This window comes from Cebus imitator, unplaced genomic scaffold, assembly GCF_001604975.1.
Source record: "Cebus imitator isolate Cc_AM_T3 unplaced genomic scaffold, Cebus_imitator-1.0 Scaffold87, whole genome shotgun sequence".
Lineage (NCBI taxonomy): Eukaryota > Metazoa > Chordata > Mammalia > Primates > Cebidae > Cebus > Cebus imitator.
In genome coordinates, this window is record NW_016107402.1 from 5157276 (window position 1) to 5181038 (window position 23763).

A 23763-nucleotide genomic window follows, 5' to 3' on the forward strand; every position below is an offset into this window, starting at 1 on the left:
ACGGGGTTTCACCGTGTTGACCAGGATGGTCTCGATCTCTTGACCTCGTGATCCACCCGCCTCGGCCTCCCAAAGTGCTGGGATTACAGGCTTGAGCCACCGCGCCCGGCAACAACTTTTCAACAATGATTTGAATTGTTGAAAATTCAATGTGGAGACAACCCTTTGATTCTGGTTCTAGAAGTCTCTCTATTCCTGGCCTGGGCTCTTCCCATCACCTTCCTACCCTCTAAGAAGATAGAACAGCGCCCTCCCCCATACCTCTTTTCCTTTATCCTAGCCTTTCTCTCTCCTAGAGGGTCCTCCTCAACCCTGAACTTCATTTGCCTGGTAAACTAATCTTTCAAGACACCACTACGAGGCCACCTCCTGCAGGAAGCCTTCTGTGACTGTCTCAGAATGAGACTGAGCTGCTGTAGCACTTAGCTGGAGATCTAAATCCATCTGCTTTTCCACATCAGAGCCTTCACCATATCTTGCCTGAATGACTGCATGGCCTCCTAGTGGGGCTTCTGCTCCTCATTCCAGTCTGTTCTGCACTCAGCAGTCAGAGTGACCCTTTGAAAACGTGTCAGGTGAGACCATAACATTCCCCTCCCATCAATGGCTTCTGTCTCACTGACCACACGATCTTGCCTCTACCCACCTCGCCTTTCCTCCCTCTCCCCTTTGCTGATTTAGCTGTCAACACACTAGCCTCCTCTCTCTGGTCCTCATACCCATCAATGCTTTCTCTTCTTGGGGACTTTGCACTTGTCACGTCCTCTCCTTAAGACTCCTATTCTCTGTTCAAGTGACTTGCTCCATGACCTCCTTCCCTGAAAGAGGCCTCCCAGTGATTCTACATCCCTACAGCTGCTCTTTTCTTCAAAGCATGTATCTAATGGATAATTAATTACTCATTTGTTTCCTAGGCTGTAAGCTTCATGAAAGCAGGAGCCATGTTGATCTTTTTCCCTCCCTAGTGAACTCCTTGCACACAGTAAGAGCTGAATAGATGTTGGGTTTTGTTTGTTTTAAGACAGAGTTTTGCTCTTGCTGCCCAGGCTGGAGTGCAGTGGTGCGATCTTCGCTCACTGCAACCTCAACCTCCCGAGTAGCTGGGATTACAGGTGCTGACCACCATGCCAGGCTAATTTTTTGTATTTTTAGTAGAGACGGGATTTCATCATATTGGCCAGCCTGCTCTCGAACTCCTGACCTAGGTGATCCACCTGCCTCAGCCTCCCAAAGTGCAGGAATTACAGGCGTGAGCCACCGTGCCAAGCCAGATATTTATTAAGTAAACTTACTGTTCCATGCTGTGACCATCTGTGTACATGTTTGTCCCACTGGTCTGTGAGGCCCCTAAGAGCTTCCTACTTGATAGATTTTAAGGATCTATTTGTAGATTGTCCATCTCTCTGCATTAAAACCGAAGCTTGGCCTTGCACAGTGGCTCAAACCTATAATCCCATCACTTTGGGAGGCTGAGGTGGGTGGATCACTTGAAGTCAGCAGTTCTAGACCAGCCTGGCCAACATGGTGAAACCCTGTCTTTACTAAAACATACAAAAATTAGCCAGGCATGGTGGCACACACCTGTAGTCCCAGCTACTTGGGAGGCTGAGGCAGGAGAATGGCTTGAACCTGGGAGGCAGAGGTTGCAGTGAGCTGAGATTAAGCCACTGCACTCCAGCCTGGGTGACAGAGAGAGACTCTGTCTCAAAATAAATAAATAAATAAATAAATAAATAAATACACAGATAAAACTGAAGCTCATTGAAGATGGTAGGAATTTTTGTTCACTGCTGTATATCCTCTGTACCTGGGAAATAGTAGATGCTCAATAAATGTGCCTATTGACTGTTGAAAAGGCAGGAATGTGGCCAGATCATCTTTCTGTCCCTAGCACCCACTGAACAAACCCTAAGCCCAGGGGAACTGCCAATAAATAATGGCTGAATGAATGGGTCTATGCTAAGAATATGGGCACTGATGATGCCTAGACCCTTGGGTCTTAGACAGCGGACTCAGCCGTGGAGATTATCTGTGACTGACACACACAAGCACACACGCCCCCCACCTCTCCAATTCCTCCCTCCCCAAGAGATCTCAGACTGATGAAGACAGAAGAGGCAAGGAAAAATCTCACCTGGAAGTGAGTGCTCACGGCCATCTGGTGGACACCTGGGGAACTGCAGGTATTGTCAGCCCTCATCAAACTTCAGCCTGAGCCCCTTCTTGGAAGAGGGTGACATCTAGGCCAGAATGGAAGGCACACTAGACTTGGTTACAGATGGAACTGGCTTCAGATCCCAGCTCTGTCATTTGCTATGTGATTTGGGGCAAGTCCTTTGGCTTTCCTGGGCTTCACCCAAAAAATGGGGACATGGTCCCTCATCTTTGCAGGGTTGTCCTAAGTCCTGGGCTCTGGCCGGGAACCTGGTAGGTAGGAAGGGTTGGTGGAGGTGTCAAGGAGGTAGGAGCAGAGGGCATGAGGAGAACAGGAGAGAAGGAACTTTCTCTTCCTCTAGAGAGCAAGTTCTCAGGGAATGGAGACCTGATTGGCATGAGCAGTTTTGGTGCATGAGGGAGAGCACACGCGTGTGAAAATCCACAGCCCTGCTTTAGTCTCTCAGCTCTCCTGGGTTTCTCAGGGTTAGAAATGTCACTGCACTCTTTTCCTTCCCAGCTGCCTTAGGATCAACCTCTCTTGCAAACAACAGGGTAGTTATCAGGATCAGGAAGTTCATGACCAACCACTACTTCAGTGGAAATAAATGGTTTTCTGTGTCCTTCACCCTGGGAAGGCAACAATACCTAAGACAGAAAATTGGTCAAAAAGTAAAAGACCACACTGGATGTATTTAGAACCCATTTTGGACCAGGCGCAGTGGCTCATGCCTGTAATTCCAGCACTTTGGAGGCCATGGTAGGTAGATCACTTGAGCCTAGGAGTTCAAGACCAGCCTGGGCAACATGGTGAAACCCTGTCTTCCTCAAAAAATACATGCCTTAGCAGAGCTGGGTGTGGTAGTGCATGCTTGTAACTCCAGATACTCTGGAGGCTGAGATGGGAGGCTCACTTGAGCCCAAGAAGTTGAGGCTACAGTGAGCAGTGATCGCCCCACTACACTCCAGCCAGGGTGACAGACTGAGATACTGTCTCAAAAAAATAAAAATAAAAACAGAACCCATTTTGGTGGTGTTAAGACAATTGTCTTGGGCTTGATTTATGATTCCTTGGATGAAGCTAAGAAAAATTAATCCAAACACAGGCTTGCAAGACATGAAAGAAAAAGACCTCAAGAAAACAGCTAAAGGAACTCAAGAACAGAATGAAGACAACCGGGGAGTCACGAGAGTGTGGTGCTGGTGCTGGCAAACAGGAATGACTTTATTTGCAGTGATGGTGCAAATTTTTCACCAGCGGATTAAAAAACTACAAAAACTAAAAAAATCATTGCCATTCAGAGTAGCAGAAGATAGTCCCTGATACCCTCCTTTGATGCCAACCTCCCAGCAGCCTTCACCCATGGCTGAGACCAGAACTCTGTAGAGATCCAGCTCTGATTAGGGAGAAAGGGGATCCCTGAGTCTTGGGGCCCTGATGCCCTTGGATCCTCTCTCTGACACCTCCACCTTCCTGGGCACCAGGCATACTCCTCCTCTCTCTGTTTTCCTTTTTCCTCTGGTTGCTCCCTTTTAGGTCAATCATCCAGTCCATGATGATTTCTTCAACAACAGTTGCTTGTCAGGCACTTCTCCAGCAGAAACGGGACATAGTCGCTACGCTTTTGGAGCTTAGATTCTAGCGGGACTGACATGTAGTAAAACAAACAAACATGAATTCATTTATAATTTCAAGAGTGCTTCATCCTCCAAAAATGAATAAATCAAAAGCAGCGGAGAGAGAGTGATGGGGAGGTGAGTGGCAATCTGAGAGAGAGTTCAGAGCAGCCCGTTTCAGAAGTGACTTGGGAGCAGAGACCTGGGTGAAGAGAAGGGTTGTAGCCGAGGGAACAGCCGGTGCAAGAGCCCAGGAGCAGGAACACCCTCATTCATGGTATGTGCCTCCAATGGTGGGGTCTCTGAAGCCTCTCCTCATTCTCTGCTCCCACCCCTGGGTGACATTACCTGTAAAACTCAGTTGCCACCTGCACGCCTACCCCTCTCAGGCTTCCCTGATTGGGCAACTGTGACATTGATGGCCAACAGCTTGCAGACCCCACCCAACAACCCCATGAGGCCAGTACTAATATTATCCCTAGTTTATAGACGAGGAAATAGGCACAGAAAGCCAAAGAAACCCCCCAAAGTCACACAGCTAGGAAATGGAGAAATTGAGATTTGATCACCTCTGCCCCTTAGTCCCCCTAAACTCATACATCCAACCGGAAATGCAACCTCTTCTCCAGCTCCGACCCCCTCCTCTTCCCATGTTCCCTGCCACTTGACCTGCTCTCTCACACCCAAACCCAAAACCTGCCCAGTGGAGTCTGAGCATGGGGGCTGCAGCGGTGATGCTGTGATGGGGATGTCCGGTGGGGCCCAGGGTCCTCAGGCCTTAACCTCATCTCCCCGCTCCCACAGACTTCATGATTCCAGGGAGCATCAAGGCAAGAGACGCAGGGAGAAGGAGCAGCCAGCCCCCAACGCAAGACTGGCCACATCTGTCACATCTGGAGAAGTCTGCCCAGAGTGGTTCCCCTGGACTAAGGGCAGGCAGCTTGGGAAAGAGGGAGCTCTTTCTCCTTGCCCCACCCATCAGGATGCCTAAAATGGGAGGCTGAAAGGGGCCTGCCCTGAGGACTGAGCTGCCAGGCTTTCTGCTTCCAAGTTCTTCCCGGCTCCCCATCTCCTCCTGCTTCGGGGAAGTGCACCCCCCACCCCCTCCCCGCTGGCTTTCTAGATCCTTGAATAAATAATTCAGGTTTTGAAATCTTGCCAGGCCCACCCCTCCCGTGCTGTGAGGGCGCTATTGGGCTGACATGAGTGACGTCACCCAGCTCCTTATACCAGCCCCATCATCACGGGACCTGCCCTGGCAGGAACTTACCTGCCTGGTCACTGTCAATCCAGACCCTCTATCTTGTCCCCCTCATTCTGGAGCCCACTCACCACAGCCACCTGCTATCTTCATTCCAGGACCCCACAGCCCTCATGGCTGAGCATTGTCGCTTCAGTACCCCAGCCCTTCTGACAGGGTCATGGTGACCTGAAGTCACCTGGACACTCCGTGTTCCCGGGCCACTGCCTCCGCCATCCTGGGGTCCCTGAACTCCGCCCTGCGGCAGAGTCACCCTGACACTGCCATGGTTGCCCTGGGGGCTTTCCCTCTACCGTTAGCATCCCACGGCCGTCACCCCCGTCCAAGATCCTGTCACCATGCTCATGTCGTCACTGCCACGCACCCCCTCGCTCCCTCATGCTCCTTGTCATCGTCACCTCAGGGCCCCATCGTCTTCACAACCCTGTCATTCTCACCAGGGACGCACAGCCAGCCCCATCACAAGCTCTTCCTTCGTCACCTAGAACTCGTGAGCCTCTCTGCCACCCAAGGGTCCTATCACCCCACAGCCTCGCCGGACCCCCTTTCCATTCTCCCACCACGTTCCCTGAAGCCTCCCTGAGACTTCAAGGCTCTCCCACCGGCGCCGCTGAAACCCCCGGCCCGCAGAGGGCGCCGCGTCAAGGACAGGCGGGCCTACTCGGGAGGGGGCGGGGCCGCAGCCACGGTCGCTTTTTATGAATGGGGGAGCGGGCGGCGCGAGGCCTCATTACTATGCCGCGCATCGCGCGCTGCGCCCCAGCGCGCTGCGCCCATTGGCTGATAGAGCCGCTGACGTCACCAAACCGCGAGCCGGGGGCGGGGCGGGGTGACTCACGCCGCTTCGGGGGCTTCTCGGGGTCCACGCAAGCCCTGCGCCGCCAGGACCCGAGCGGAGCCTCCCCGCGGCCCGGCCGCGCCTGGTCCTGAGCAGTGAGTAGCGGGTCCCGCCGCGGGCACCAGGGGTCCTGGAGGGCACGCAGGATGCTGGGGCGTTGGGCCAGCGGAAGGCTCCTAGCGGCCGGCCAGGGTCCGAGTTGGGGTGGGAATTCTGGGTTTAGCCGATTCTGGGTTAGCAGGTGTTGGCCCAAGTGCTCGGGTGCTGGGGCCGCGAGTTGGATGACCTGGCGAAGGGTGAGCATTCCTGCAGGGACCCAAGGCCCTGGAGGGACTGACTGATGGTCATCTGAGGTTGGGCCGGCAGGAGGCGTCTGGGGCAGGGACCCAGGGTTCTGAACAGCAGGAGGTGTCCGACTCAGGAATCCAGGTATCCAGCCAAGAGGCGGAGTCAGGCCCCAAATCCTGGTGTCCGGGCAGAAGGTGGCATCTGACTCAGGGATCCAGGCTTCCAGCAGGGGGAGTCTGTCCAGAGACCTAGGGATTTAGGCAGAAAGAAGGGTCCAGCCAGGGACAGAAGTCTGGGAGGCTGGGAAGTGGGGGGCTGATTTCCCAGGTGTTACCTCGGGAGTGTGGGGTGGTGGCTGGCAGGAGCTTCACGCGCATTTCCCGGGGGCGGAGTCTGAGGCTGGCAGTACTGAGATTCGTGAGGGGTCTGGGAGCCTCAGGCACGAGCTAGCATCATCCTCTCTGATAGGAGGGAGCAGAGCTGCTCAGTCTCCAGATGTTTCCCTACGCCAGTCTTGGGGCTTCAGGGGCATCCCCTGGATCCTATGGCCCTCATCCATTTATAGTACCCCTTCTCCTGGTTCTCCTCTGGTTACACACATGGGAAAAAGAGACTCACAGGGCCTAGAACAGGGATCCCCAGGAAGAGACCCTTGTTTAGAGGCCTAGGGGCATTGGAGAGGACAAGGGTATCCTGGGAAGAGCCCCAGGACATGAATGTGGGGATTAGGCATTGGGACCCTATCAAGTATCCTGAGGAGAGACTCCCACCATGTATCCTGAGGGGCACCTCACCCCCTCCAGACCCCACCTCCCATCACCCAGCTTGGTCAGCTTCTCACAAGGCCTTTCTCCTGCAGGTACCATGATGTGGGGTGCAGGCAGCCCTCTGGCCTGGTTCTCAGCTGGCTCAGGCAACGTGAACGTGAGCAGTGTGGGCCCAGCAGAGGGGCCCACAGGTCCAGCCACACCGCTGCCCTCACCTAAGGCCTGGGACGTGGTGCTCTGCATCTCAGGCACCCTGGTGTCCTGCGAGAATGCGCTAGTGGTGGCCATCATCGTGGGCACTCCTGCCTTCCGTGCCCCCATGTTCCTGCTGGTAGGCAGCCTGGCTGTGGCAGACCTGCTCGCAGGCCTGGGCCTGGTCTTGCACTTTGCTGCTGTCTTCTGCATCGGCTCAGCGGAGATGAGCCTGGTGCTGGTTGGCGTGCTGGCAATGGCCTTTACCGCCAGCATCGGCAGTCTACTGGCCATCACTGTCGACCGCTACCTTTCTCTGTACAATGCCCTCACCTACTACTCAGAGACAACAGTGACGCGGACCTATGTGATGCTGGCCTTAGTGTGGGGTGGTGCCCTGGGCCTGGGGCTACTGCCTGTGCTGGCCTGGAACTGCCTGGATGGCCTGACCACATGTGGTGTGGTATATCCACTCTCCAAGAACCATCTGGTGGTCCTGGCCATTGCCTTCTTCATGGTGTTTGGCATCATGCTGCAGCTCTATGCCCAAATCTGCCGCATCGTCTGCCGCCATGCACAGCAGATTGCTCTCCAGCGGCACCTGCTGCCCGCCTCCCACTATGTGGCCACCCGCAAGGGTATTGCCACACTGGCCGTGGTGCTTGGAGCCTTTGCCGCCTGCTGGTTGCCCTTCACTGTCTACTGCCTGCTGGGTGATGCCCATTCGCCGCCTCTCTACACCTATCTGACCTTGCTTCCCGCCACATACAACTCCATGATCAACCCCATCATCTATGCCTTCCGCAACCAGGATGTGCAAAAGGTGCTGTGGGCTGTCTGCTGCTGCTGTTCCGCTTCCAAGATCCCCTTCCGATCCCGCTCCCCCAGTGATGTCTAGTTGCGTCTTGTTGACCCTTCAGCCCTGATCACTACGGAATTCCAGAATGTTAGGTTCTCCAGGGCTTCTTTCCAAACCCCCAGTTCCACACCCCCCAGACCCAGCTGGTTCTGGAGTTCTAGGACATTGGGTGTTTCAAGGTTCTGTTCAGATCCCTATGGGAGCCCAGCTGGCTCCACGGTTTCAGAATGTTCAGGTGGTCAGGGTTCTACTCAGAAATGTCTCACAGGCCAGCTGGCTTGCAGTTCCGGAATGCTGGGAGTTTTACAGTGCCATTCCAAGTCCCAGATGTCTCTCCTCTCCCAGACTTGACCTTGACCATGTCACTTTACATTTGAATTTCTGAGCTAAAGAGTCAGAGAGATTAGTCACATAGTTGCCTAAATAGGAGAGAGGAAGATTATATATGTGCACATACAAAGAGAGTATCTATTATTTATTTATTTATTTATAAATTTACTTATGGGTGGTAAGGGGAAAAAAGAGACCCACACCTTGATACCAGGGTACCCCTTGTCCCCTTACCCCCATTTCTGACCTCAGTTCCTGGAGGGGGGAAAGGGAGAAAGAGAAACCACGTATTTTGTTATTATTTTGGATTACTTTTTATCGAAGAGATCATAGAAACCAGAGCCTTCTCCCCAGGCCCGCCCTCCTTGGGTTTGCAGGGGGAACACACCAGCCTCTGGTTTTTTATTTTTTTAAGAAGCCATCACCTGAGCAACCAAAAATTCCTCTGCGCTGGGGTCTGACTGCCCTCTGGTGGCCATTTGGGAGAACTGCAGCCCGGCCAGGCAGCCGGGACCAGAACGCAACTCCAGCTCCATTCCAGCCTGGCATCCAGTGCCACAGCCATGGCCTGGGGGCCAAGCCTTACCCTGTGGTGCCCTAGAGGGGGGGCACGAGCCAACACCCCACCCCTCTGCCAACCGGGGTATGGCCCCCAGTGCATTCCCCGTTCCTGTCTCTAACCCAACTCAATAAAAAATGATTTTGTCATAAATACGTTTCCCTGTATGTGTGTGGAGGGCATGGGGTGGGGCCTGATAGGGGATGGCCTGGAATAAGAGGGCCAGGCCACGCCTGGGGGGCCTGTTGGGATATCTGCGGAGCTGGACGGAGGGTGGGGAGTGGCTGGCAGGTGACTCCCTCTCAGATGTCAGTACCCCTCTGCTCAGACCTGGACACTGAGTGGCAAGGACCTTACCTCTCCATGGTGACAGGAACCTGGGTGCTTGGCCCTTCCTGGGTCAAGGGTGTCCAGATTCTGCCCATATTGGCCAGTGTGGGGCTTAGGCATGATGAATATGCTCAAAACATGTCAGTTTCCTTAATAATAATAGCCCCTTCTTATTGTGGGTGCCTATTGTGTTTCTGGCACATATGCCACCTCATTTATGCCTAATAAGAATCCCATGGCACTGGTAGTGTCTCCATTTACAAACGAGGGAGCTGAGGCTGAGCGAGGGACAGTGACTGGCCCAAGGCCATTCAGCTAAAAAATGGTAGAGCCGGGAACATCTGTTTCCAGAATCTGTGCTGTGCAGTGAGCAATTTCCTTCCTTCCCAAGCCTGGGGCTTAGGACATTCTGGACCCTGATTTATGTTGGGGTTCATTTTAAGGGCCACATTTGGGAAGTGGTCAGAGGGGGTCTGGTCATTTTGGAGTCAGGAGAGATTTTCTACACAAAGGTGGGTGACTATCAGTGTGTGCCTTTAGGTACATGTGTGTGCAGGATGCAGAGTTTGGGTATTTGGGGACAGGAAGCTGACCCCAGAAATCAAATGTGTCTATCAGGCCAGGGCAGGAGCAGGTTTGGGGTGTGGCTAAACAGGAAGCTTTGATTGGCCAAACCTCCCAGCTTCCCAGGCCTTATTGTTGGGCGAAGCCTGGAAGTGGGGCTCTCAGAACATTTCTGGCTCACCCCTCCATATACAGACAGGGAGCCTGAGGCCGCAAGAGGAGCAGCCACTTGCTCAAACTCACACAGCTGTGCCAGGCTAGGACACAGGCCTTTCTCCATTTCCCTGGCACAGCCCTTTTGTCTGGTGTGAAGATCCCTCCCCAATAGTCCAAGGAGGGCAGTCATGCCAACTGGCCCACAAAGTGGGGAGGCTGTACCAGGTCAGGCCAAGCCTTATTCTATCCCCATCCTCCTGACAGATCCCTGGGGAAAGTCTCTACTCAGCAAGCACCTCCCCCGCGCCAAGCTTTGCGCTAACCGTCCCACACCATCAGCATGGCTTCATCGGATGGGCACCATCGCTCTCCCCATTCTACAAAAGAGGAAGTTGAGGCTCCAAGAGTAATGGGCCTTCATTCATTCACTGCTGTCCTTGTGGACTGCTTAAGTTCTAGCTGGGGGAAATAGTAATAAAAGTTTTTCCAAAAATGTAATGTTACACAGTGACAAGTCCTCACAGAAAGAGCAGGGGAAGAAGGATGGGGAGAATGTGAGAAATTTTTAAATGAGGATGCCCAGGAAAAGCCTCCCTGAGAGGTGACCTTGGAATGGTCCAAAATCAGGGGTTGGTAAGAAGTTGAGCTGCAATTTGAACCCAGGTCCATGTGATTCCAAATCTCTTTCCTGGATGAGGGAGTGTGCTTCAGAAACAACCCAGAAACATCAAGCAAGGGAACTGGGCAAGTCCCCAGGCCAGGGGAAGCGGGGGTTCTCCAGGTTAAACCCAGATTTCTGGAGGCACGGCACAGGGCAGGGCCTTGTTGCTGCCCCTGCCTCATGCTCCTGAGCCCCACTAAGGTCCAGAGGAGAGGCACCAGGTGCCTGCCCTACCCTGGTGGGGCTCAGCCCTTTGCTTCCCCAACCCAGCTTCCAGCTCCAGGGCCCAAGGAGGGAGCTGCTGCCATCCTTGCGTCTGGGAGGGCCTGTGTCAGGCCCCTGCACTGAGGAGTTTCTTCTGTCCCTCTGGGGGTGGCTGTGGGCTGGAGCTGAGGCATTTCTGGCAGCCTCCATCTGGGGTCTCTGCCTTGGGTCCTGGGCCCATCTTGAGGGGTGTGTGAATCTGTCCCTCAGATTGTACTGTGTATGGTGGGGCTGGCTGGCTTTTCCTTCCTCCCAGGATTCTGCAGATCAGCTTCGAACTTCTTCCCTGTATCTCCACTCCATGCTTCCTCCAGGAAGCCTCCCTGCCTGAGCCCTTTTGTGGCTGTGAGAATGTGATCTAATATGCCTTGCTACACCTCCCCTGAGTAAACATTCCCAGAGAAGTCTTGTCTCCCTCCACAGAATGAAGACAGGGCTGTGTGTCCTTTCTCCAGTTGAGGGTCCCCCACAGAAGGAATGTATATCTTCTCAAACCGAAGGCTCTGAAGGCAGATCTTTCTCCTCAGAACTAGGAGCTCCTGAATACAACTAGTGCTCGACTTACGACCACAGTCAGGACCACGGACCGGTCATAACACGATTTGGCCGTAAGTTGAGTAGGCTATATGTACAGTTGAAATGGTGCACGTGGAGATGGTAGTGCTGCCGGAAGCTGGTCCGCACTGTCGTACTCCCAGCTGGGCAACGTTTGCGCTGCCAGACGCGGAGCAGTCGTGGCTAGCGATTGTGGTTGTAAAGTCGAATGGTCGTAAGTTGCATAGGTGGTAAGTCAATCAATACCTGTACAAGGTCATGCCTCCCCCCTCAGACTGGGAGCTTGGGGCCTCTTGAGAACAGGGTCATGTCTTTTGCTTCAGATTGAGGGTCCCTGAGGGCAGGGCTGTGTCCTCCCCACTCAGACTGGGGCCTCCTGTGTCTCCTGCAGCCTCAGAGTCCTCTGTGTTCAGCCTGGAGCTGCTCAGCACTGCATGCTTGTGTGTGTGTACACGCCTGAGTTTGCTGGAGTGTGCATGTTTGGGGAGGGGTAGCCATGCCTTCTAGCCTCTCTGCCTCTGCCAGCTTTTTGACTCCCCAGCAAGGTGAACTGGTGATGTGGCCCCCTGAATTGGGGGAGACAGGGTTAGGGCCCAGAGCCTCACCTTCCTGCTAGAGTAGGCCCTGGGATGGGGCTGGAGCTCAACCCTCCTCTCCACCTCCCTTGGTCCTGGTGTGCATGACGGGGGGCAGCCCTGAGTGCTGAGCCCCCGCCGGGGCCATGTCCGCCTCTCCTTGCAATAAGCGAGGAGACAGCAGCTATTAATATAAGATGAGTTCACGGGCTCACAGCTTCCGCAGGCTGGAAAACAGGCTCCCAGGGCTGGGGGCTGCGGCAAGGCTCAGCTGTCAGATTCCCTCTTGGAGCCTGGAGACCACCAGTCCAGCATCCCCCAGCTCCTTCCGTGCTGAGATCTGCATACACAGACACACGCTCGTGGCACATGCAGGCACACGCGTCTAGGCCCCTGGCTGTTCTGAGAACACACACACATGCAGACACGTATGTACATATACCCAGATGCATCTGCACACTAGCACATACACACTTGTGCATGCAGATACATCATTGCGCATGTGTACACGGACCATGTCAACTTTCTCTTTATGTGTACACAGGTGCAACAAACATGTTTGCATATCCAAACACATGAGCACACTCACATATACAAACAACTGCATGTGTATATAGATGGTATCCATAGTCATGTATACACATTTGCATGCAGTACTACATTCAAGGACTTGAATGCATGTGCACGCCCTTTCACACACAGCATACACACCCGCACATGCTCCCTGCTGCTGGCAGTGCTCAGCAATCCTGAATTCACAGGTTGGTCCTCGGTTTTCAGAACCAACGGGCTGGCTCAACCCCCACTCCTTGTCTCCCCTTTCCCCTTGCCTCATGACAAGCAGCTCATGCTCCTGCCAACCCCAATGCCTGCCTTCAGCTTCCCGCCCCCCCCCGGGGGATGGCCCCAATCCCTGATTAATCCCCTCACTAATTGGCCAACAGCCCCTTGACTTTGCTGCAGGCCTTCTCAGGAGCTGGGAGCGAGAGGCTGCAAATTGGCCAAGTAGGATGGGTCTAGGGAATTTTGTGCATGTAGAGGGTGAGGGTGGGGGTGCTGCAAGCCCAGTGCCTGGCTGGAGCCAGGCCGGGCACCCCCTATTCCAGGATTGGGCAGAACACTGGCTTCATACTCTCTTGGGAGGGCACTCCTATGATTCGTTATCTACATAGTCACCCGAAGCCAGCCTGGCATGCACATTTACACACAATCACCAGCCATGTGTGCAGACATATTCCACCCCACTTGGCACACTAACACAGACGAACATCTGCACAAACCCAAGTACACTCATGAATGTACCAAGTATGCATGCAAGCAAAATTTTACATGTTCATAGTCACCTGCCAGATATACAGACATCATTTATATATGCACATCCAATGCACACAAATGCAGTCGCATGTATATGGCCTCACAAACACATACACATACATATTAGATGTGCCCATGAATGTCCTAAGTGTACTTGCGGGCATGCACCAACATCTATCCACACTGGACAGACACATGTACAGTCCAGATATGCATGCAGAACATCCATGCACACTGCTCATATGCATGTATATGCCCCGATGAACAAGCTACGAAGTGGCCACAAGCTAGGGAGAACCCTCTTTAGCTGGCCTCTGGCTTTACATAAAAGGAAGCTTGAGGTTTGCTCAGTCTACTGGGGGGATAGGGCGTGATAGGGCCCACCCAACTTCCAACCTGTCTTTTCCCAGCCTCCATGCTAAATGCCTAAGTCTGGGACCTCCTCTGGGCTTCTCCTAAGCCATTAGGCAGCCACAGGGACACTGTCATGGCTCCAAGAAAAAATGGCATAGCTTCTGGCTTTAGCCCTTCCAATTTCAGTCTTCTTGGCTGTGGCCCAAGCCCACAAGGTGCTCTGCTCTCCTGTAGGCAGTCTAGAGCATTGGAAAAACGGTTTCTATTTCCATGCCTGCTGCTAGCTTGCTGTGTGACTTCAGGCAAGTTGCTGTGGCTCTCTGTACCTTGTTTCCTCATCTATAAAGTAGGAACAAAAGGCATTGCATTGGTAATCCTTCCAAAACCCACACTCTGGGAGCGGTGTCAGTTCCCAAGATGGTGCAGCGCCAGAGTAGAGGGGCTGCATACATCATCGTAGTCAACTGTTTGTTCAATAGGTGAGGAAGCTGAGGCCCAAGGTCTGGGCTAGATCTGACCTCTGATTTCTCAGCCAGGAAGTCTGCTCCTTTTTAATGATGTGTGCAGTGTGAGCTCGTGTGTGCACACTGTGGACATGCACGCAGTTTCTTAGGTAAAGGCAGGGAAGGCATCTAGGTAGGACCTCTTGCCCCGAATATTAACTGGCAATTCTCCCATGAAAGGTTCCTTTGGATGTGAAAGGCTTTTTTTTTTTTTTTTTTGAGATAGTCTCACTCTGTTGCCCAGGCTGGAGTGCAGTGGTGCAATCTCAGCACATTGCAGCCTCCACCTCGTGCCTCAGCCTCCCAAGTAGCTGGGACTACAGGCGCCTGCCACCATGTCTGGCTAATTTTTGTATTTTTAGTAGTGATGGGGTTTCACCATCTTGGCCAGGATGGCCTTGAACTCCTGACTTCAAGTGATACGCCCACCTTGGCTTCCCAAGTGCTGGGATTACAGGTGTAGGCCACTACGCCTGGCCTGTGAAAGGCTCTTTGTCCTTAAGCCTCAAGAGCACTCTCTAAGCACCCACACCTCCAGGGGCTGAGGGGGCAATTCAGGGGGAGCCCTTAAACTGCTCCCAGCCCCACGATCTAGGAGGGAACCAGCTGACAACCAGCCCTGAGCAGAACTTCCAGGAAATGGTGCCAGGTTGCCCTGGCCACTAAGCGGCCAGGAGGGGGCAGTGAGGAACTGGTGGAGGCAGCAAGTAGGGACAGCGGCTGCTGAGGACTGTGTGTGAGGGCTGTCTGCGAGTATGGGTTCCTGTAATCGTGTGCTGGTTTATGTCCTTGTGAAAACAAGGACAAGGATCTGTGCACAGTATGTGCACTGGTGCTCATGTGTCTTGGTCCCTGCCCCTTGGTCCTCTCACACGTGTGTTTCTGTGAAGCCCTGGCCCATACCTAGGGAATCCACTTTGTTTACAGGTAGCTAAGGGTGTAGGCACTTCCTGCTCTAAGGGTCTCAGATAGCTGGGCCCTCAGCCAAGCTCACTTGATTTCAAAGACCATCACTGTTCACTGCCCCTGTAAAACTGAGCACCAGAGAGTGGGGCAGGTAAGAATGGAAACCTTTAACAGGCTCCCTACAACGTTAAAGCCCTCAAGGATTTTGGATGGAGACTCTTAAGATGTTTCGGTCCCATGGTAAACAGAGCATTGGGCTCTGGCTAGAGAGAGGCCTGTGTTTGAACCACATTCTGTTCCTGGCCAGCTATGTGATCTCAGGCAACTGTTTCTCTCCTGTGTCAAATGGGGGACCCTTGCCTCTTAAGAATGAAATAAAAGGTATGCAGTCCTTGGCAGGTGGTGGGCGCTCAATAAACGCTCATTCTTCTCAGGATCAGCCCAAAGAGGTGAAGCGACTTGCACAGGGTCACAGCTCCCAAGTGGCAGAGCCAGAATTCAAGCTCAAGCCTCTTGCTTCCCAGAGCCACATTCCTTCCCTCTAATTCCCTAGCAAGGGCGGCTCCCGAACCACCATTTTGTCTTCGGTCAGGGCGGGCGTCTGGCTGCCTGTCAGTCACCGGCCTCGGGAAGCCAAGTGCTGACTAAACACAGGCCCGAGCAGGCGGGTGGAGCAAGGGGGCTCTGCAGGGGCGAACTGGCTCCGCGGCCCCCTCCCCTGCACCACCACCTCCAGCGATGAGCTCAGAGCGGCTGGCGCAGCAGTTGCTGACAATTCAAAACTTCTGCCCCCTCTCCCGGGATGCCAGTGGGTGACTCTCTCTCCGAACAGCAGGCGTGACCCGCAGTCACCAACTCTGCTCCCGCCCCTCTCCCGGGGGCCACTACACTGTGTCTGCTGGGCCCGGAACTGGGTGTCTGCTCATAAATTACCCCAGGGACAGTTACCCGCAGCAGCTGTGCTCGGAACAACCGTTGCTTCCTGGGTAGGTCATTTTTTGGGTCAGAATACAAACCCAGCCCCCTGGCCTTTCTCAGGCAGGAGAGGGGGCATGCAGCAGCCTAACCCTTTTATCGGATTCCACTGTAAATCGTTCTATTTAAGGTAAGTTGCTTGGGTCTGAGAGGCCGATAAGATGCCGGCCAGATGTTGGGAGCGGCATCAGCATTCAGCCTGCGCTCCTCTCCTGCCTGATGCAAACAGTTGCCAGCAGCTTGTCTCCTGTGGCACCAGCACACCCCGTTTCTCAAGTTGAGAAGGGGACAGGATACCTGGGCCTGCAGGTCCCCCTTCCTGGGTCTCCTCCTAAACTGACATGGTTCCAGCCTTCTTTACCTTAGGCACACAGTGTGCCTTCCACACCCAGAAGCCTCCCGCACTTCAGGCCCACCCACACTGGAGCCCCTCCCGAGCTCTGGTCACCACCTGTGGCTATTAGTATCACTTCCTTCTAATCTCTTGTCCCATTAAAACAATACCACAAACACCAGAGGTGGTTGAGTGGCTACAAAGACTTTATCAAATTATTTAAAATGTTGGCATTTAAGTATTCATGTGTATACATAGTTACATGGAACCCTCGGGCCAGTGGGGCACAAATGTGGTAGACACGCGATAAGCCTGGCAGGGAAGCAAGAGACCAGGCCTGGAGCCACAGGGCTTTAAAAAATTGGATGTCTTTCCGAGGGTCTGAGAATGCGGCAGAAGAGGAAAGGGTCACTTTACAGGGTCTGGCTTAACCCACTGCCCAGATCTCCAACCGAAGAGCTCCTTTCCCATCCTCAGGGGAACAGGGCCTGTTTTTACACGGCATCCCTACCACACATACACCCATTCCCTAAAATCTTGATGTGGCAAACACACCCAAGAACCCACTGAAATATGTCCTTATAAATATATTTAAGAAAACAAGGCACTTTGGGAGAATTACGGCTCACTCTACTACATGTACATCATTCTAGACAGAAAGTAAAAATTGGTTAGTTTCTCAAGTGAATTAACTGAATAAACTTAATAACAAAATTGTTCCCTAACCCACACTGAGGCACTGTTCAAGTCAACATGGCAGAAAGCACAGAATGAGATACATCTCTGCACAACACCTGGTCCCAGGTCAGCTGGACCCCGGCAGGACTCAAAGCCTGATGCCTCCAGGAAGCCTGACATCTCTCATGAGCAAAGCCCCCTGGCCTCGGAGCACTGGCTCCCTCCCTCCCCAGGCCCTGAGGTCAGGTGAGGGGCCGCAGTGGGAGGCAGTCCTAGTGCAGAGCTGGGACACGGTGGGAATGCTTAAGCAGGATCACCAAAGCCACAGAGACCTCAATTTCTCCAAGCTGGCGCTGCAGAGTCGGAGGATCGGCGCCACGGGAAGAGATTTCACATTAGCCCTGACAACGCCGCCTCGGCTCTGCGGTAACATTGGCCAGGGTTGTTTCTGAGGGTGCTCAAGCTTCCACTGTGAGCTGGAGCCTGGGCCAGCTGCTCTGAGCCTCCAAGGGCTGGCTGAGCCTGCCGCCTCCCTGGGCTGCTCCTTTGGAATGTACCCATCTCACAACAAAGGCAAAGCCACAAGTCGCTTCTGACACTATTGGAAGCTGGGACCCAGGGCCACAGGAATGGGGGCAGGTCCCCTGGGTGGGGTGAACCAGGAAGGGAGGAGGCTCCTTGGCTTCAGCACTTAGGAGTCCTTATGGGCCATTGTTCCATATTCTCACCAGCCTCAGCCCAGATTCAATAATCACTAAACTTTGCATTCTACATTACATGAGTCCAAAAACAGGATTACCTGCATTGGGTCCTTTCCCATCTTAAAGGGCTCTGGGTTTAAAGAAGCCCTTTTTTTGGTGCATATGCATAAGTGGAGCCCAGAGGGCCTCTTGGCTGACTGGGTCCCCGGCCCCCCGAGCTGAGGAGGCTTCGCAAGGCCGGCTGCTACAAAGCGCAGAGCTTGGCTGCCTAGATTTTAATGAGAGCGTCAGGCAGAGCTGTGCTGTTGCTCTCCGGGACTTGCAGATCATTACCAAACCAGCTGTAGGATGAGAACACAGCACATCGAAACCCTAGGAGGTCACTGAGCTAATGATCTAATCCTACCTTCCGCAGGCAGTGCCCCTCCCTACCTCCTCCTGCCCCCAGCCCTTTCCACGATGGACTCAGTCCATTCCAGAAGCCAGGCCAAGACCGCCCCCTTCAAGGTCAGAGCAGAATGATAGTGAGTGGCTCTAGCTCTCCCTTTTCCGGAAAGAAGGAGGATGGGGGTAATTCAGTCAAAGCCATTAGGCCCAAACCCTGGCCTGGCCAGGTCCCAGGTCTCCTATTTGGGAGAACCACTGCCCTCTGCCTGCCTCACCAGCTACTGCTGGGCTGCAACCCAGGCACCTTCAACGGCCATTTTAGGGTTCTGATGAAAGCACCTTCGGCTTCTGAAGTGCAGCCTGGGAAACAAGGTGGGGGCCCACATAGCCCGGTGTCTCAGCAGGGAGCCTGGTGCCAAGTCCTGTGCCAGAGACACCTGATCTGGAGAGAGAGGAGGGCACATGTGGGACTGGCCACAGCAGGAGGGCACGCTGGCCCCTACAGGCTCAGTCCCCACACCCTGAGTTCCAGGAAAGAAGGCAGAGGGGAAGTGGTCAGCAAGGGCACAGAGGCAGAACCCATGACTATACACTCTCTCCTCAAGCTGGAGGGTTTTACGAGGGCTTTGGCAATTACTACAACCATTTGCTGTGCTGGGTAGGGACAGATCCTGTTTCTCTTTGTTTCAGGGCTCTGAAAGCTGGAGAAGCCAGCAGAAGCCGATTTCAGCATAAGAGGCTACACAATAGTTAGGGCAGAACAGAAGAAACCTCACTGTTGGCCAGAGCTGACCAGTTTTTTCCTGAATAATAGCACCTGTGTATTAGCCTGGGAAAAGCGGGGAGGAAGGGAGGGAGCTTCACCATGTGCAGTGAGGGGAGCTGGAAACAGGACCTGGAGCCTCTCTGCCTTTCAGCCTGCTTCACGGCTGCCAGGCCCCCCCAGGCAGGTACCAGCACAGCTGCCAGCCTGAGGGACTGAAGTTTCCACAGTTGGCAGAATCTATGCTTAAAGTGGGGAAATAAAAGGGGGAGGAGTTGCACAGGAATTGAAAACAGCACCTGTCAAAGCTGCCTCTCCCTTCCTTCTCTCACTACTTCTGGTCCCCCAGAAGGGCAGCTCCCAAGGCTATGTGGTTGGTTGGTGACAGAAAAGGGGCAACAAAGAATGACAAGAGAGGCTGTGAAGGTCTGAGCAGCACTGACAGTGCTGGCACAGACCTTGAGTCCTCCTACTGGGACCCCAACCTAGGGTGAGGTCTGGAGTAGCATACTGCCATGAAAGCTCTGCCCAGACTCCAGTAGGTGCCCATTATTTGGTCCCAGAAAGCACAGGTGACTTGGAATCAGGAACTCTGGGCTCTAGCTACGTCACTATCCAACTGTGTGACCTTGAGCAAGTCACTTCCCATCTTTAGGCCTCAGCATCTTTAAAGGGTGGGACCCATGGAGCACCGCTGTTACTCCTGCCCTGCAGTTCCAAGTCTTCAGGCTTTGCTCCTGACAGCCAGAAGAGGCCTCTGTCCTCATGTGTCAGGGAGAGTTTGGTCATGGATACGAGAGGTTAAAATTGGGCTGTGTTGCCTGAAGGCACCTAGAGGTGGTGGTGGTGCATCCTGAACACCATACTCACCAAAGGGATCCTGGGAGAGACGCAACAACCCCAGCCTGCAGAAAGGCATCACTTTTGGGAAAAAGGGATGAGACATTCTTTAGAGGCTTGATGCCTCCTGGAATAAAGGACATCCCAGGCATAGAGATCACTTAGAAAAAGGCAGGCCCACCCTGCTGATTAGGGCAGAGGGTGAGACAGTCTGGTCATTGGAGCCTTCGGCCTGCTCTGCCCTTTCAATGCACGGGAAAGGGGCCAGCTGTGTCCATTCAGGCCACTCCCCCTGCTTTAGAACCAGAAGGTGGCTGGCATTATTCGATGTGGCTGAGGGCACAGGTTTTAGAAGATTGCAGTTGAATATGGCTCCTAAGGGAAGGCACCATCTCCAACAGAAACCCGATCAAAGGAATCTGCTTTGGGATTTCTCCTTCCTTTCAATATGCAACAGGCACTTGAAGGAAAGAGGGAACATCCCAGTTACTGAATCTCAGGAGCCCCACAGGGCCTGACAATGGGGAGAAGAAATACAGGTTGATTTGGAGGAATCACTTGGATATATCTTTGGTTGCTTCAGGGAAAGCTTTGGCCCCTTAAAATTACTTTTTTCCTCCCTTTTCTCCCCCATGGGACTGTTGGGGTTGGCATCAAAGAAGGCAGGTAGGAAGGGAAGAAAAAGAAGGTAGGCAGCAGGCAGAAAGAGTTAATCCGACCAGTCGTCCTCATCAAACTCAGAGGAGTCATCTTCTGAGTCACTGTACTCAACAGCAATTCGACGAGACAAGATGGTAGCCACATCATTGCCCACAACATCCCGCTTCTCTTGTTCCCGTTGCTCCTCAACCCTGCGCAGCTGGAAACCTGGTGGCAAAGAGACAGAAGGGTGAGGAAGGCATGTCTTCAGCCTTGCAATCCATTTGGGACTGGGTAAGGGGGAGTAGCCACCAATGGGTAAGGGGTATTGGAAAAGACAGAAAAAAAGGTTGTTCTGGAAAAGCAGAAGTAAAGATTGAGTTTATGAAATTGGTAGTCCTGATGCCACAGCTGTGTCTGAAAGCAGCCTGCTGTCCTTCCTGGTTTACACACTTTCAGGCTGGTGAGGACTTCTCATCACGCTTTGAAATGATGAGTGGCCACCACACTCCATCTAGCAGATCCTCAGTTTGCCCAATTCCATCAACTATAATGGGGCTCAGCTGCCACAGACTGTCCCCTCTAGACTAGAAGTTTTTTGAGGATCATAATCAGAACAAACCACCATAATCCCTTGGGACCAGACCTGACTTATGACAGAATAAATATTCCAATGTTCCAGGACAGTGAGATGATGAGGGGGGAGGGGAGGGAAGGGAAGAGGAGAAAAGAGGGAAGGAGATAAAAGAAAACATGAGAAAAAAGGGGAGAGAAAGAGGGCAGGGGGCAAGGAAGGAAGACATGAAGGGCAAAGTGGTGGAGAAGGCTGGGGGGTTGCTGAGTCCAGCTGAACAAGGACCCACTAGGACAGTGATTCTTGCTTTTTTCTGAAGGCATAAAACCCTTCTGAGAAACTGATGAAAAATGGGGATCCTTCCCCAAGGAAAAAAAAATGCATGCAAACACACATAAGCATATATTTCCAAGGACTTCCAAGATCCCAGCTTAAGAATCCTTTACTTTAAACCAAGGTGGAAAGAAATCTCAATCTCCATATTTTCAGGGTGAAGCCTTTTCTCAGGCTGCTCCTAGGCCTAATGCCCCAATCTCTCCCCACCCAACGAAAGCTATTTCCTGGGAAGGGCACAGAGCCCCCTCCCACATCCCCCAATCAGTCATCCCAGCTTCAGAAAGACAAGGCTCCATAGTCCCAGACCCACCACTGGGATTTACCTTGACGGATGGCTGAAAGCAGGTCGCTACGGGCATCACTCACGGCAGGCAAGGAAGACTTGGGCTTGGTGGCATCAGAAAGTGGTGGTGGTACAGCAGGCTGGCCATCTGCACCAGTGAAAGGGGGAGGAGGGGGCCCCGGAGGAGGAGGGGGAGGGGGAGGGGGAGGTGCTCCTCCTGTTGGCTGGGACAAGGGAGGTGGGGGCAGAGTTGGGTAGTCAGCTGCCGGCGGTGGAGGAGGAGGTGGAGGGGCAGCAAAATCAGGGTGAGGTGGGAAAGATGGGGGTGACGGTGGTGGAGGGGTCCCTGGAGACCCAAATCCTACAGGTGGTGGTGGAGGTGGGATGCCTATCATCGAAGGGGGAGGTGGCGGAGGGGCAGGTGGTGGAGCAAACCCGGGTTTAGGGCCTGACGGAGAGCTTAGAGGAGGAGCTGGTGGTGGATGGCTTGGGCTGACCACACTGGATCTTTTGGGTCCAGCCAAACCAGATCCTCTTTGATGGTCCACTGAGTAACTAAAAGGTCAAAGAAAAAAGACTCACCATCACTCTTAGAATGCAAACACCTACCTACAGTTAGCCTTGTCTCTATGCCGAGGTTTATCTTGGTTGACTATACTATTTCACTTTGGCTCAAACAGAAAGAAAAGCCTACCTATGGTCAGAACAGACCAATAAAAAAATAAGCATCCTTGTAAGGTAATGAGCTTCCCACCTGTAGAGGAGGATAGCCAGATTGAGTAAAACTACCTGAAAGAAGTGGACTTCAGATTCCTCTAAGGTAAGGGCTGGCTGGGACGTCTCTTAGGCACCCCTCTACCTTTTCAGCTCTCCTGGGGAAGGCACCCTCCTGAACCCTTCTCTAAGAATGGTCCATGGCAGTTGTCAGTTTAAACCTGCAGCCAGGATTAAGGGTGCATACAAGAGAGAACCGGAATAAAAATTCAACCACCCACCCACACACCAGGATCTGTTTCTCAGGCTATTAACATTTACCAGCATTGGAGAGGGCAGGAAACCCAAGCCAGGCTGACCACACCTGAGTGGGATACAGATTTAGGTGAATGCATCTTCAGTGCTCATGTGGGGAAATCTTGAGAGAGAATGAATCTCAATCTCAGAATCTGCAGAGATGGGAAATGAATGTGCCACCAGACTCCTGACCCAGGCTTGAAAGAGGATTAAAGCTACACCTCTCCTGGGATCAGATTTGCTCGGATGCAGCTTCAAGGTCTCAGGCCATGTGTGAGGCTGCAGGTTTTCTTTTTCCACCTTTGTATCTAACAGCTACTCCTTAGAAAAGCAGCCATTTTGGAATTTTCCATAGACCTTCAAGCCTTAGCTGCATCTGACAGGGCAACCAGCAGGAGTGATTTGGTAAGCAGAAGGATATTTGGGATTAATGGTTTCAAGGGCCAAGAAGAATGAGGGGAGAGTAGGAGGGCAGCACTGCTTTAGGTCTCCATCTGAGGGGTCCTCAACACATTCAATCTCTAATTAAGCATTATTCAAGGAGAAAAGTGCACCTTTCAAAGCTCTCATTTGTCGGGCTACAGAAATGACAAAAGTAACTGAGAAAACAGTGCAATCTGAACAATTCTCAGATCTCTTTTCAATGTGTTACTGAAGTGTTACTGCCTAACACGTCCTCTGTACACCTCTGCCAGGGACACTGACAAATAGCAAAATGGACAAATTTGGAGTTTCACCCCTCTCTTCCCTTTGTTTCATTCTTTCTGGAGATTCTACACAGCAGCGAAACTAACCAGAAGCAGTAAGAGAGGAAGTGACTCTATGCTAGGTTCCTAGACAACTGGGCAAGGTATTTGCAACTATTTCATGGACAGCAGTTTGTACCACTTCATTTCATGATGAGTTAAAGAAAAAAAGTTGGTGACTTTTATTTGTTCAGGTATAGTCAGGAGTAGTTAAGAAAACAGGTTCTAGTCCAACTGGCCAATCAGAGCTCTGCCCTTACTGGCTGTGACTTTTGGGTCATTTCATTGACCCCTCTGTGCCTCACAGTTTACTCATCTGTAAAATAGGGACAGTGTTTAGCATAATGCCTGGCACCTTGCAAATACTGGGTAAATGTTAATTATTTCTATTATCTAGACAGTTTTGTTTGAAGTTATTTTAATAGTCTTGATCTAGGGTTTGAACTCTT

The 23763-nt window shown here is 52.7% G+C and overlaps 3 protein-coding genes and 1 long non-coding RNA gene across 8 annotated transcripts in view; 2 read left to right on the forward strand and 2 right to left on the reverse strand.

Annotated features, from left to right (window-relative positions):
• LOC108308741 overlaps positions 1 to 4927 on the forward strand; it is a 25546-nt gene extending 20619 nt beyond the window's left edge. Inside the window, exons 1-2 of one of the 2 annotated variants that reach the window (XR_005201247.1) lie at positions 1949 to 2183; positions 4576 to 4927. This is a non-coding gene — a long non-coding RNA (uncharacterized LOC108308741). Of the gene's footprint in view, positions 1 to 1948; positions 2184 to 4575 lie in introns of those variants that run through there. The other variant, XR_005201246.1, reaches the window with a different exon arrangement.
• The window catches only part of LOC108308738 (ficolin-3), a 25685-nt gene extending 20271 nt beyond the window's left edge, over positions 1 to 5414 (reverse strand). Inside the window, exon 1 of the mRNA XM_037740701.1 lies at positions 5397 to 5414. Within this exon, the coding sequence (XP_037596629.1) occupies positions 5397 to 5412 (16 nt within the window). The 5' untranslated portion in view covers positions 5413 to 5414. The remainder of the gene's footprint in view (positions 1 to 5396) is intronic.
• A 447-nt stretch (positions 5415 to 5861) lies between these two features.
• On the forward strand, positions 5862 to 11383 carry GPR3 (G protein-coupled receptor 3). 3 transcript variants are annotated; one of them, XR_005201248.1, is made up of 2 exons: positions 5862 to 5965; positions 11264 to 11383. XR_005201248.1 is itself a non-coding variant. In XM_017534693.2 (2 exons), exon 2 carries the CDS (start codon positions 7023 to 7025, stop codon positions 8013 to 8015), a length of 993 nt encoding a protein of 330 aa, XP_017390182.1. In that variant the 5' UTR covers positions 5862 to 5965; positions 7018 to 7022; the 3' UTR covers positions 8016 to 9018. The 3 variants fall into 3 exon arrangements, 2 of the variants coding, with proteins under 2 accessions (XP_017390182.1, XP_037596630.1); XM_017534693.2 differs by lacking the exon at positions 11264 to 11383 and adding an exon at positions 7018 to 9018; XM_037740702.1 differs by lacking the exons at positions 5862 to 5965; positions 11264 to 11383 and adding exons at positions 5972 to 6299; positions 7018 to 9018.
• Positions 11384 to 16544: 5161 nt separating this feature from the next.
• Positions 16545 to 23763, reverse strand: part of WASF2 (WASP family member 2) — an 88988-nt gene continuing 81769 nt past the window's right edge. For both annotated transcript variants that reach the window (XM_017534691.2, XM_037740703.1), the window contains exons 8-9: positions 21598 to 22112; positions 16545 to 20592 (exon numbers count right to left, since the gene is read on the reverse strand). In XM_017534691.2, the coding sequence (XP_017390180.1) occupies positions 20435 to 20592; positions 21598 to 22112 (673 nt within the window). In that variant the 3' untranslated portion in view covers positions 16545 to 20434. The remainder of the gene's footprint in view (positions 20593 to 21597; positions 22113 to 23763) is intronic.